The sequence below is a fragment of the Nycticebus coucang genome, chromosome 21, assembly GCF_027406575.1.
Source record: "Nycticebus coucang isolate mNycCou1 chromosome 21, mNycCou1.pri, whole genome shotgun sequence".
In the NCBI taxonomy this organism is placed as follows: Eukaryota; Metazoa; Chordata; class Mammalia; order Primates; family Lorisidae; genus Nycticebus; species Nycticebus coucang.
Window position 1 is genome coordinate 9,458,907 of NC_069800.1, and position 12,726 is coordinate 9,471,632.

General features: G+C 37.2%; 1 protein-coding gene across 1 annotated transcript in view; it reads right to left on the minus strand.

The window, feature by feature from the left end:
• Nucleotides 1-12,726, minus strand: part of LOC128573444 (ankyrin repeat domain-containing protein 26-like) — a 122,813-nt gene that overhangs the window by 21,329 nt on the left and 88,758 nt on the right. The window contains exons 8-9 of the mRNA XM_053573719.1: nt 8,598-8,631; nt 7,886-8,027 (exon numbers count right to left, since the gene is read on the minus strand). Coding sequence (XP_053429694.1) covers nt 7,886-8,027; nt 8,598-8,631 — 176 coding nt within the window. The remainder of the gene's footprint in view (nt 1-7,885; nt 8,028-8,597; nt 8,632-12,726) is intronic.

Below are 12,726 nucleotides of genomic sequence, written 5' to 3' on the forward strand. Positions count from 1 at the left end.
TACAGGAACAGTTTTTATATATAAAGGGCTTCACATTCTCACAGTCACTCACTCACACATTATACATATATAACCCAGTGGGTACCGTGGTGGACATGTGATACTGAGCTCTACAGACTAGACAGGACCTCTGCTCTTATTTAGCTTGAAGTAAAGTGAAAAAAAAAAAAAGAAGACAAAACAGTGACAATTATTAATTCAGATAGATTCTGTAAGAAAATTAGTCTGTTATGTAAGAGAATTTAATCTATACTGGGCCCAGGGAAGATTTCTCTGAGGAAGAGATGGCCATACTGACAAATGAAGGATGAGAAGCAAGCAGTAAAGTAAAGCAAGAATAAAAGCATGCTGGCCAGTCCATAGCATGTGCTGAAGTTCTACTGCAATCTCCTTCTAGCCAAGACAGAGGAACAGGTGTTAATTTTCCATCTTCCCCCTTACACCCCCCCAAAAAAAAACCCAGCCAAAACACATTAAACAGTTATTATTCAGACAGTAGAATTTAGGCAACAAAGACAAAGATCTTTGAAAAATAGAAAACAAGAGAAGGAAGCCTTGGGAATGCCCCAGATCCCTGCCTTAACAGAGTTTTCAGGAAAGCACACCTGGAGAAAAAAAATAAAAAAAAGAAAAAGCCTGACCTACACGCTACCAGACTCCCCTAATTGTAGTTGAGTAAGGAGAGTCTGAAAAGACCAAAGCAGACAGTGATCACAGGATAGCAACTGAAGAGGAGAAAGCAGTATAGTGAAAGAATCCTGGAGATGTGTGGAGATTCCCCTCTCAGGTATTTATCAGAATAGTCAACTGTGCATGTGTGCTAGGAATTATTTGAGACTAAGAGAAAAATTATCTAAACAACATCAAGGTAAACCAAGCCCGGTGCTCATATAGTGCCAGGAAGTGTCCATTCTCATAATGAAGGATGGAAAAACACAGACTGCATAAGATAATCATGAAATAGGTCTTGCCTCTTGCGTAGGGTATTATCTCAAATTATAAAAGCAACAGCAGAAAGGGACAAGTTGTTTTAAAGTAATGCAACCCTATCCCTATGTAAATCTTAAGAAGATAAGTATAGACATGGAAGAAATTAAAAATTAAAAAAACCTGTACTGATAGACGTGTAAATTGTAATGTCAGAGAGGCAGACTACACCAGATAGGAAAAAAAAAAAAAAAAAAAGATTAGATATCATGAAAGAAAATATTCACAAAACTGAGATATTTGTGATCTATGAGAAACCTTTGATGAAAAAATACTTCTAATTATCCAAAACTTCACAAAACCACCCAAAGGGAACTAGATGTCACTAGGTTCAACAAATACAGACATATCACAGATTTACTCACAGATTTATCCACCTAATGTATATACATATAATGTTAGAAGAAAAACAGAATTTAAATATACAATACACATATAAAATAACATTGTAGATTGTTCTCTACTTCATAATAGTACCGTTCAACAGCATGCTGTGCATGTTGTTTTATTAATAATTCACAAACTTCTACTTTTTATATTTCCATCAGTGTACATCCTGTTTGTTACATATGAAAAGATTTCCTCTGCTATTCTAACAATTTTATTTTCATCTTTTAAGGCCTTAGACTGCTACATGAAGCCTTCATTGATTCCTGCTGTTTCGCCAGATAAATAGGCACCTCCATCCTCAGGGCTGCCTTAGTATTCTAGTGTCATCTCTACTGCAATGTTCCTACCTAAACTGTTAAGTCGTTTCTTGCCATGTCTCCACCCTTTGCCCCTGGACTGTAAGCACAATATTTCAAAACTTCTGGAACACTCTTTATCTGTTTTACTGAATAATTATTGATGCTGTAGCTGGAAGGAATATAAATAAAACTGTCAAAAATGAGTTTTCCAGAGATCATGTCTGAGTTGACACTTAGATGAGCCAAATTAAAGGGCGTAGGGGCCAGGAAAGGATGAGAGCAGGAGAGGAAGCAGAAAGCGAGAGAGAAAAATTCCTGAAAAAACATATGTATATGTATTTGTCTACAGTAGAGGGATTGGTGAGCCAGGCATTCTAGAAGCTCAGGGATGCCAGCAAAAAATGCAGACAAGGAAGAGATAGCAGAAATCCTTCTATGAAATTTCATGTGCTTGGATATTAGTATTTCAAAGAGATATTAATTATCCCATTTTCACCGAAGTAAATCACTCTAAATTCTATATGGAAGATGAATTTCAGTAAAACACAAGTGAATGGCAGAAGATGAATTACAAGGAAATATTGGAAGATAAAGTCAATGTGGGCCTGAAATAAGTGAATGTTTCTTGGAAATATTTTGGATATCAAATATCAGTGCCCCATATAGGTTGGATGTTTTTACCAAATAAATAAACATATAAACCCTGGTTTTGTATTTTAATTGTTTCAATATTAATAAAAAACATAATAAATATCTGTGGATATGTCTACGTAATACAAAAGCCATTAGGAGTATCATAACAGCTTTCAAAGAGTTTGATGTTGCAGCATTTATGTGATGGAATATTATAAAAAGCAAAATAAATTAAGCCAAATATACTTGTGTCAATATGGATTGATCTCACAAATACTGAGCAAATAAAAGAAAGTCACAGAATGACATATGAAGCCTGACAATTAAGTTTACAAACTCACAACCCTGTGCTTATGTTGGTAGTACTGTACAAGCCCCTCATTAAGGTTTCACAACCTTGGTGTATAAATGTCTCATAACTCTGTTTATGTTGACTGTCTTTCAGAATGGAGTTCATTATCAATGCTTTTACAGTTTTGGTGGGAGTGAAAACTAATGCAGCCTCTTTGGAAAGAAGTATGGAGAATCCTCAAAGAACTCAAATCAGACCTTCCAGATATCCCACAATCCCATTACTAGGCATCTACCCTCATATTAATCTGAAATAATAAATAAAATAAGATGGCTCTAAAAGAAATGAAATCTTTAAAAAAATCTAAACTAAATGTTAACAAATAAAATTCAAAGATATATTAAAAGGATAATACCTTATAAACAAATGAGGTTTATCCCAGGAACACAGGGTTAATTTAACATTCAAAAATCCCTGTTATTCACCATATTACAAATCAAAAGTGAATTATAGGACCATCTCAGTAGACGGAGGCATGAGAAAAAATTTAATACTCATTCTGTATTTAAAAACACTCTCAGCAAACTAAGAATATAAAGGAACTTCTTCAGCATGACAAGGAGCACCTGTGATAAACTTTCAGCTAACAGATGTCATGGGGAGAACTGAATGCTTTCTCTCTAAGACCAGGAACAACACAGGAATGCTGCTTTCAGTGCTGTCATTCAGCATTGCACTGAAGATTCTGGCCAGTACAGTGAGCCAGAAACAGGAATCAAAGGCATCCTAATTGGAAGGAAGAAGTAAAACGTGATCTTTATTTACAACCATGATCACATGCTAGGGTGAGTGAACTCCAACCTGTGAGCTAGCTTTGTTTTATGATAACGCAGATGTTCATTAATGTCTGTATTGACTGCTCTATGACTACTGTCATACAATAATGACAGAATTGATGATCTACATCAGAGTTTGCTTTACAACAGGTTTAAAATATTTACAATCTTTTTTTATTTCTCAATAATTTTTTATTAAATCATAACTGTTTACATTAATGCATTTCTGGGGTACAATGTGCTGATTGTATATATAATTTGGAATGCTTACATCAAACTGTTTACTCTAGCCTTCACCTCACTTACTTACTTATTGTGTTAAGACGTATTTATACTCTACTCTTAATAGATTTGACATGTACCCTTGAAATTACCTGCACCCCCAAATTACCTGACCCCTCCCCTCCCCTCACTCTCCTCTTTCCTCCTTCATTCTGGGCGATAGTTGTGTTTTATCTTTCATATGAAAGTGGGGGTGATTGCATATTGGTTTCTCAAAAGTACTGAGTACATTGGATACTTTTTCTTGCATTCTTGAGATACTTTACTAAGAAGAATATGTTCCAGCTCCATCCATGTAAACATAAAAGAGCTAAAGTCTCCATGTTTTTTTAAGGCTGCATAACATTCCATGGTATACATATACCACAGTTTATTAATCCATTCATGGGCGGTTGAGCTTCATCCATGATTGGGCAATTATGCATTGGTTGCAATAAACATTCTGCAAATATCTTTGTTGTATAATGATTTTTGGTCATCTGGATATAGGAGAGGAATTGGAGGATCATATAGCAAGTCTACTTTTGGTTCCCTGTGTTCTCCAAACTTCTTTCCAAAAAGAATGTATTAGCTTGCATTCCCAACAGCAGTGCAGAATTGTTCCCTTTTCTCCACATCCATGAAGAAAGTAGTTTGAGAAAGCAAAGCTTTGACAACATACAGTCCATTTAGAAAATCTCAATGAATCTATCAAAGAAGGTACTACAAGTCATAAATGAGTTGAGTAAGTTGATGATACAAAATCAACATATAGAAATCACCTGTATGTCCAAATACAACTGGCATTAAAATATAAAAGCAAAAATGTTTAAAATGTCATTTATAACAACATAAAATACAGATAAATGCAATAAAATAGGGAGGATGTATATACTCCATAGCACAAAATGTTAGCTGAGAAAATTAAATATGACCTTCACAAATAAAGTAATGCACTTTATTCAGGAATGAAATAATTCATTATTGTTAAGAAGTCAATTATCTCCAAATTAACCTATAGAAGCATCATAAGCACAACCTAATTCCTAGTAGGCCAGTAAGTTGTTTTTTGTTTGTTTGTTTGCTTCTTTTTGTTTGTTTGTTCATTTTTGTAGAGACAGAGTCTCACATTGTTACCCTTGGTAGGGCAATAGCTCACAGCAACCTTCAACTCCAGGCCTTAGGTGAGTCTCTTATTTCAGCCTCCTGAGTACCTGGGACTACAGGCACCTGCCACAACTACTGGCTATTTTTTATTTGCAGTTTGGCCGGGGCCAGGCTGCAACCATCCTTTGAACATGCCACCATCGGTATATGGGGCTGGCGCCCTGCCCACTGAGCCGCAAGCGCCACCCAGTAACTTGTTTTTAATTGACAAGCTATTCTAACATTTATGCACCAAAATAACCCTGAAAAATATAACCAAATTGAAGGGGTGCTTTTAGGAATTGTATGAACCCTTATTAACTAGAACAACATGAAACAGACACAGCTTGAGTGTCCCTTATCCAAAACGCTTGAGAGCAAAAGTGTTTCAGATCTTGAAACATACGTATACATAAAATAAGATCATCTTGGGGATGAAACCTAAATCTAAACACAAAATTACACCTAGGTTTTATATACATCTTGCAATAGTTTGAGAATAATTTTCTACAGGCTTTTGAATAATTTTGTGCATGAACAATGTTTGTGTACATGAGGTCAGGTATGGAATTTTCCACTTGTGGTATTATGTTGACACTCCAAAAGTTTCACATGTACAGCTTGGTGCCAATAGCACAGTGGTTATGGCGCTAGCCACATACACCGAGGGTGGCAGGTTCTAACCTGGCCCAGGCCAAGTAAATAACAGTGACAACAGCAACCATAATAGCCAGGCATTGTGGCAGGTGCTCGGAGTCCCAGCTACTTGGGAGGCTGAGGTACCTGAGAATTGCTTAAGCACAAGAGTTTGAGGTTGCTGTGAGTTGTAACGCTATGGCACTCTACTGAGCACAACATAGTGAGACTCTGTCTCAAAAAAAGGAATAAATAAAAAAATTAAAAAAAATTCAGATTGAGGAGCCTTTCGTATTTCAGAGTTTTGGAATAGGGATGCTCAACTTGTATAATGGCAGCCAAACTTAAGATGGTTTGACTTAGAATTTTTCAACTTTTTGATGGACTTATTGGGGGCATTAAATGGATTTTTAATTATGATGGTTTTATCAGGACATAGCTGTATATTTGAGGAGCACCTATAGATTAGTGGAACACAATAGAACATCCAGAAACGGACCAGCATGTGTACAGACAACTTGTTTTCAACAAAGGTGCAATGTCAATGCACCAGAGCAACAATGGCTTTTTTGGCATATGAACAAACTGGAGTTCCACATCCCCAAATTGAACTGAAATCCATACCTCAAACCATGAACAAAGAAGAATTCAAGAAGGATTATAAGCTTAAATGTAACAACAAAGACTGTAAAACTTTTAGATGTATAGGAGAAATTATTTGTGACCTTTCACTAGGTAGACCATTCTTAAATAGGACAAAACAAAAGCCATTATTAAACAAACAGATAAACCAGAATTCATTGGAATACTATTAAAAAATGAACACTGGGGTGTGGCCCCTGTGGCTCAGTGAGCAGGGTGCCGGCCCCATATACCAGGGTGGCGGGTTCAAAACCTGCCCCGGCCAAACTGCAACAAAAAAAAGCCGGGCGTTGTGGCGGGCGCCTGTAGTCCCAGCTACTCGGGAGGCTGAGGCAGGAGAATCGCCTAGGTCCAGGAGTTGGAGGTTGCTGTGAGCTGTGTGACGCCACGGCACTCTACCGAGGGCCATAAAGTGAAACTCTGTCTCTACAAAAAAAAAAAAAAAAAAATGAACACTGGGAAACATTTTTTGGAACGTTTGGAAACATTCCTTGGAATGCAAACCAGGAAAGATTCCTTACAAAAAACAAAGCTAGTAAAGAAACTGTATCCAGAATATATAAAGAACTCTTAAAACTCAACAAAGAGAAGAACAGTCTAATTTTTTAAATGGCAAGAAATTTGCAAAGACAGCTCATTGAAGATGAACAGATGGCAAATATGCACATGGGCATGGGAGGATGCTCAACACGATGAGTCATTAGGATGCTGTGTATTGAAACCAAAATAGTATGCACAATGCATGCACATCAGAATGTCTAAAATTAAAAACAATGATATACTGAGTGTGAAGATGCAGAGAGAATGGAACTGTCATGGACTGCTGTCAGGAATGGAAAATGGTACAAATACTATGAATACTATGGAAAGTAATTTAGCAGGTTCTAAAATAAGGGAATGTAAAACGCCAGGAGGAGAGTGCTGTGGGTGATGAATATGTTAACTCTCTTATTATGGCCATGGGTTCACTTGTATATTTCAAAACTTATGATATTGCACATTTCTTCATATACTAATTACGCCTCTCTGAAGCCATTGAAAGCAGGAACAAACACCTAAGACAGTGGCTGAAACACACAAAGAAAGAACAGCCAGGCACAACTCTAGCAAGATAATGCTAGAGTTGAGATCTCTAATCTTATAATAATGAGAAGTGGTAGATGTATTTTCAACAAGGATTTTTAACACGATGGGATCCTCATTTTTAAAAGTACAGTAGGCCCTCCATAGTTGACCACCTCCCTGCATTGACCACCTCAATTTGACCTCAGGTTGACCACACATCCACCACACATACGTATCTGTACAGTAGGCCTAGTTCCTTATGTTGGCCATCTCCATGTGTTGACCAGTTCGTTATAGTCCCTTGAGTGGTCAACTCACAGAGGATTGATGATATATATATATAATGGTTGCAGAGTAGAGCATGGCCTCAGGAGATGGGGTTGTGAGGAAAGCAGTTCTAAGGTTACCCTAGCATTCCGAGTGGGAGATAATGGCAACCTGATCTTGGGGAAGTGTAAGAGAGAAGTAGGGTCAGCAACACACGTGGGTGCCATTTACACTGAGAGAAGTACAGTGGGATTCTCAGAACTCTTTGACTGAGCTCATAACATAATGTAGTTCTCATTCTACATGAACATAAAGCCATTTCTGAGATTAATGTTACCATAATACATGTGTGCTCTATGGTGCAGTGCTAAGCAATGCATATGCTACTGTAGGACACATAAAAAGGTCTTACACTCATGCACTGGTCCTACCTTTATAGTGCTTTCCATGTTGTTTAGCAAGAAATGTCAAATTCTTATAATTAACAGAAGGCAACTCATAATCCTCTGAGTCTCCCTCAGATGAACAGGTTAAGTCATCATGGTCATCCATAGTGTGTATTTGTTTTTTCACCTATAAAATAAAGAACAGTGCTTCAAAATGTCCCCCAAATGCTTACAGCATAGTCTAAATGTACAGAAGTGATAGTTATCCATTTTCTTTTCTTTTCTTGCTTTTTTAATAAGTTATTTGTACATAGATCATAAACACATTTATGCCACTTCGGGATTCAATGTGTTGATTATTTGTACCACTTTACTTCTTTTATGTTTACATGGATGGAGCTGGAAAATACTCTTCTTCGTAAAGTATCTCAGGAATGAAAAAAATATTTATTTTTTATATGAGCAAAACCACAGATATTTTGTAAAGTACTGATGTGTGCTAAAAGGATGACACTTTTACCTATGGCTATGGTTCCTTAATCAGTTTTTAAAGGAAATGTCTTTATAGCAAAAGACTCTGTTTTTACTTTAACTTTATATATATATATATTTTTTGCAGTTTTTTTTGGCCAGGGCTGGGTTTGAACCCACCACCTCTGGCATATGGGGCTGGCGCCCTACCCCTTTGAGCCACAGGCACCACCCCTTAACTTTATATTTTCAAATAATGACATGTTTGATGATTTTTTAATAATACCTTGTTCTTGTTCTTAGATGTTCTCTTTGTAGGCCTAAAAAACACAAATAATTCCTTTTAGCAAATAGGAAATATTCAAAATGCAAAATATCTAAAATAATTGCTGTTTAATAAAATATCTGCATTTGTCATTTATTTCTTAGGGTTTTTAATACATAATGTAAAATCAATCATGTTCTACAAGAGGGATTGAAGTATAAACAGTAACATTAAGAGACAAAGAAAACATACTACATAACATCCTAACAAAGAATTACATTTAGATCAAGCCTTCTGAAAAAGAGAAAGGACAATCATACTTCTTGCATTATTTGATAGAAATATACCAGGTGTTTGTCACTCTCCTTTTTAATATATATGGTAATTTACAGGCACTAATACTTATTTTTATTTGCATTATCTTTCTAACATACTTATATGAGGGAAATTCTTTTTTTAATAATGTTAAATGTTTGTAATAATGTTAATAATGTTAAATTCAAGGCCAGAAGCTGTGGCTCACACCTGTAATCCCAGCACTCTGGGAAGCAGAGGCAGTGAACTGCCTGAACTCATGAGTACAAGACTAGCCTGAGCGAGAGTGAGACACTGTCACTAAAAATAGCCAGGCATTGTGGTCGGGGCCTGTAGTCCCAGCTACTTGGGAAGTTGACCAAGAGAATCGCGTAAGCCTAATAGTTGGAGGTTGCTGTGAGCTGTGACACCATAGCATTCTACCAAGTGTTACAAAGTGAGACTCTGTCTTTAAAAAAGAACAATAATTATAATAATGTTTTTCATCTGTACTTTCACAACTTACTATGTAATTACTATGTAGTATTTAAAGCACTGTATATGTATTTAATTAATGTGAATCCTTACAGAGCTCTGTGATGTAGCTACCCTTTTACAGATGTTATCATCCTGTATGGTTTTATAAAGGAGGAGACTAGGCTCAGAACACCAAGTAATTTGCCCAAGCACATACAGATGGTCAGTAGAGACCACACATTCAAACCCCAGAATTCTGGCTCCAACACATGAGCTTCATACCCTGTTGTGAAAATCAAATTTATTGTCAACTGCTCTTAAATGATAGGATAGTAGATAAATCAATATAATCATTCTTTTTATGGCCATAATTATAAACAAAATTTTCTAAATCTCACATATTTTTTAAAAACTAAAAGCCTTCATATTGTTGTATCTAGGCAATTAGAGAAACCTACTTTCAACAAGTTCAAAACTTATTTTTCTAAAGAAAATTCCTCATCAGCACTAAATTATCTATTCCACTGTTTAATCGTGTATTCAACAAATACTTATTGAGTATACAATACACGTCCATGACACTATTGATACAAAGAAACGTGGTTTTCAAGCTTTATAAATTTACGATACAAAAAAGTGTTATCTGAGATAAACTGTCAATCATTTATTTTTCTATTGTACATAATCAAAATCTTCCCTTGTCTAGGCTATAAAGATAATACCTTTGATAATTTAGAGTATCTCATAAAATCACAATGCTGCTATTGTTAATGTCATTATACTATGTATATTTTTATCTCCATGTAACACTAGAACTTCATTGAGATAAAGGAGTGTATAACCAAGAGGTACAGAAACACATCTCTCGGTTTACCTGCCAGTTTGGGGCCAAAAATTTCTGTGAAAGCTGTAATGTTGCCACAATACTGTAGTGAGAACAGGGAAGACAATATTCTGGTTTTCCACTTAAACATCAATGTTAAATTTGGTGTCAAGCCCACACAACTGAACCATCTGTGCATGGGTTTTTGCTGGTGTCAGTCAGAAACAAAGGCAATCCGGAGTCCATCTTTGGCCTTTCCATAGCCACATGAAGAAAAAAAGATTGAGGCAAATGACGTTAGGGTTATTTGAGGCTATTTAGAAATTTGGCGTGTTCTCCTCTTGGTAACAAAATTTCTCCTCTGATATTTGGCCAGAGTTTTCTTTTAGCATTCCCTCCCTTTTTTTTAGAGGCCACGATTAATGCAGTGCTTGTGTGGGAGTCTGTCCCCACAGGGACACTTGAAAAACTTTTTCATGCCATTGAGCCAGTGGAGGTCGTGCTGCTCACTGACACAGGTCTCCAGCACATGGAGATGGGTGTAGGTGCCCATCTTGCATGTCACGACCAGACACTTCACTTCTCTGATGTTTCTCATCTTTTCTTCCATTTGTTCTTTTTTCACCAGTGCCTCAAAATAGCATTTATGCAGCTCAGCCTCAGCCTCTTTCAGGACACCTGTGCACTTTGACTTTACTTTTAGAATTTCCTGAAATTACTCAGATTCCAGTCAGGCAAACTGCTCTCTCCTTTTCTTCATGGCAGGCTCCAATTCATCCTCAGCTTGGGAAGAAAACATGGTGTTCTTTTCTACACATTTCATCACTCCCACGGTATACTGGGAATCCTTTTGTATCATTTTGAGGCTAATTTGTTGTGTTTCTGTAAGAAGCTGGCCTTTGCTCATAATTTGGTGATAGCAGCCAAGTTTTTTTGTTTCTGCTAAAGCACTCAGTTTTGGTTTTGGTGGTTGTGACTCATCAGAAAAGAGAATGTCATTTCCTTTTGAGATGCCACACCCAATCTTGGGCATCCACCTGGTCAGGATGCCTTCCATCCTGGGGAAATCAGTCCCCATCCATGAAGACTGGGCATTGGGCTATTAAGATGAGGATGGCAGAGCCAGGCTCTTGACTTCATTTCAGCCTTGGAGAAATTGTCTCCAAAAAGCTTCTGATTTCCTTTCCCTCATCTACAACATTTGCTGCTTCTGTTGTTTAAGAGGGCCGATGCCAATACAGACTGCATGGCAGGTTTGGGGCTTCCCATGATCCCTGTAGTCATGGCCTTGACTAAATGCTACAGGCTTCTGGCTTCACTCAGTGGCAGATCCCTCAATTCTTTGAACTCCACAGAGCAAGACAAGCTCTTCTGGGGGCATTCTGAGTATTTGTTTTGTTTCCTGTATGATCAAGTCTGCACCTATGACAACCATATTGCTCAGAGTGGTTTGAATCATCTTCGTAGGCACAACAGCTGCTACAACTGAGGCCACATAGGACGCGGAAGAAACTCCTCAGTGGTAAAAACCATCTTGACATAGCCATTCTTCAAGGCTGGTGACTTTGCAGACAAACTTCTTTGGAATTTATCCTCTGGATAAGGTGGACTGCAGGTCAGCCTGTTGTGCACTGAGTTTCCAGTACTGAGCCTGGATGTGACACTCAAGTATTCAGAGTTTCACAAATTAACCATCTGTGCATGAGGTTCTCCATTCTTTTTCTTTGCTTTATAGGTTTCAAGATCAAGAGCTTCACCCATAATTAAGAGATTCTGGGGATGATCCATAGCTAAGGACACCTTCTCTGAGCCATCCTTGGGCTTCACGGGTGAGCATTGAGCAATCCTATAAAAGAACCTTGTTCTAACTTCAATTTTACTATTTATTCATTTATGTATTTATTTTATTTATTTTTATTGTTTGAAATTTATTAAGGGTACAAAGAATTAGGTTACACTGATTGAAGTTGTTAGGTAAACTCCCTCTTGTAATTGTGTTCCACCCCCAAGAGGTGTGCCATACACTGTGACCCCTTACCATACTGACTCCGCCCCTCTCCCCATTCCTCATTTCCCTACCCCCCACCTTCTATTAGACCACTTACAGCCTTCTTATTAGAATTGAGTACATTGCATTCTTTCTTCTCCACTCTTCTGATGCTTTATGAAGAGAAATGTGTTCCACCTCCATACAGGTTAGTAAAAAAGATGTAAAATCTCCATCTTTTTTAATGACACAATAGTATTTCATGGCATACAGAAACTACAGCTTGTTAATCCATTCCTCAGTTGATGGGCATTTAGGTTTTTTCCACAGTTTGGCAATTGTAAATTGAGCTGCAAATGTCCAGTGCAAATGTTTAGTACAATTTTTTTTCCATGTGGCTAGATGCCTCATTAAGGAAATGCAGGACTAAATGGGAGGGCTAGTTTGAGTTCTTAGAGGATTCTCCATACTTCCTTCCAAAAAGGTTGTACTGGTTTTCAGTACCACCAGCACTGTAAAAGTGTTCGCTTCTCTCCATATCCACACCAGCATCTGCAGATTTAAGACTT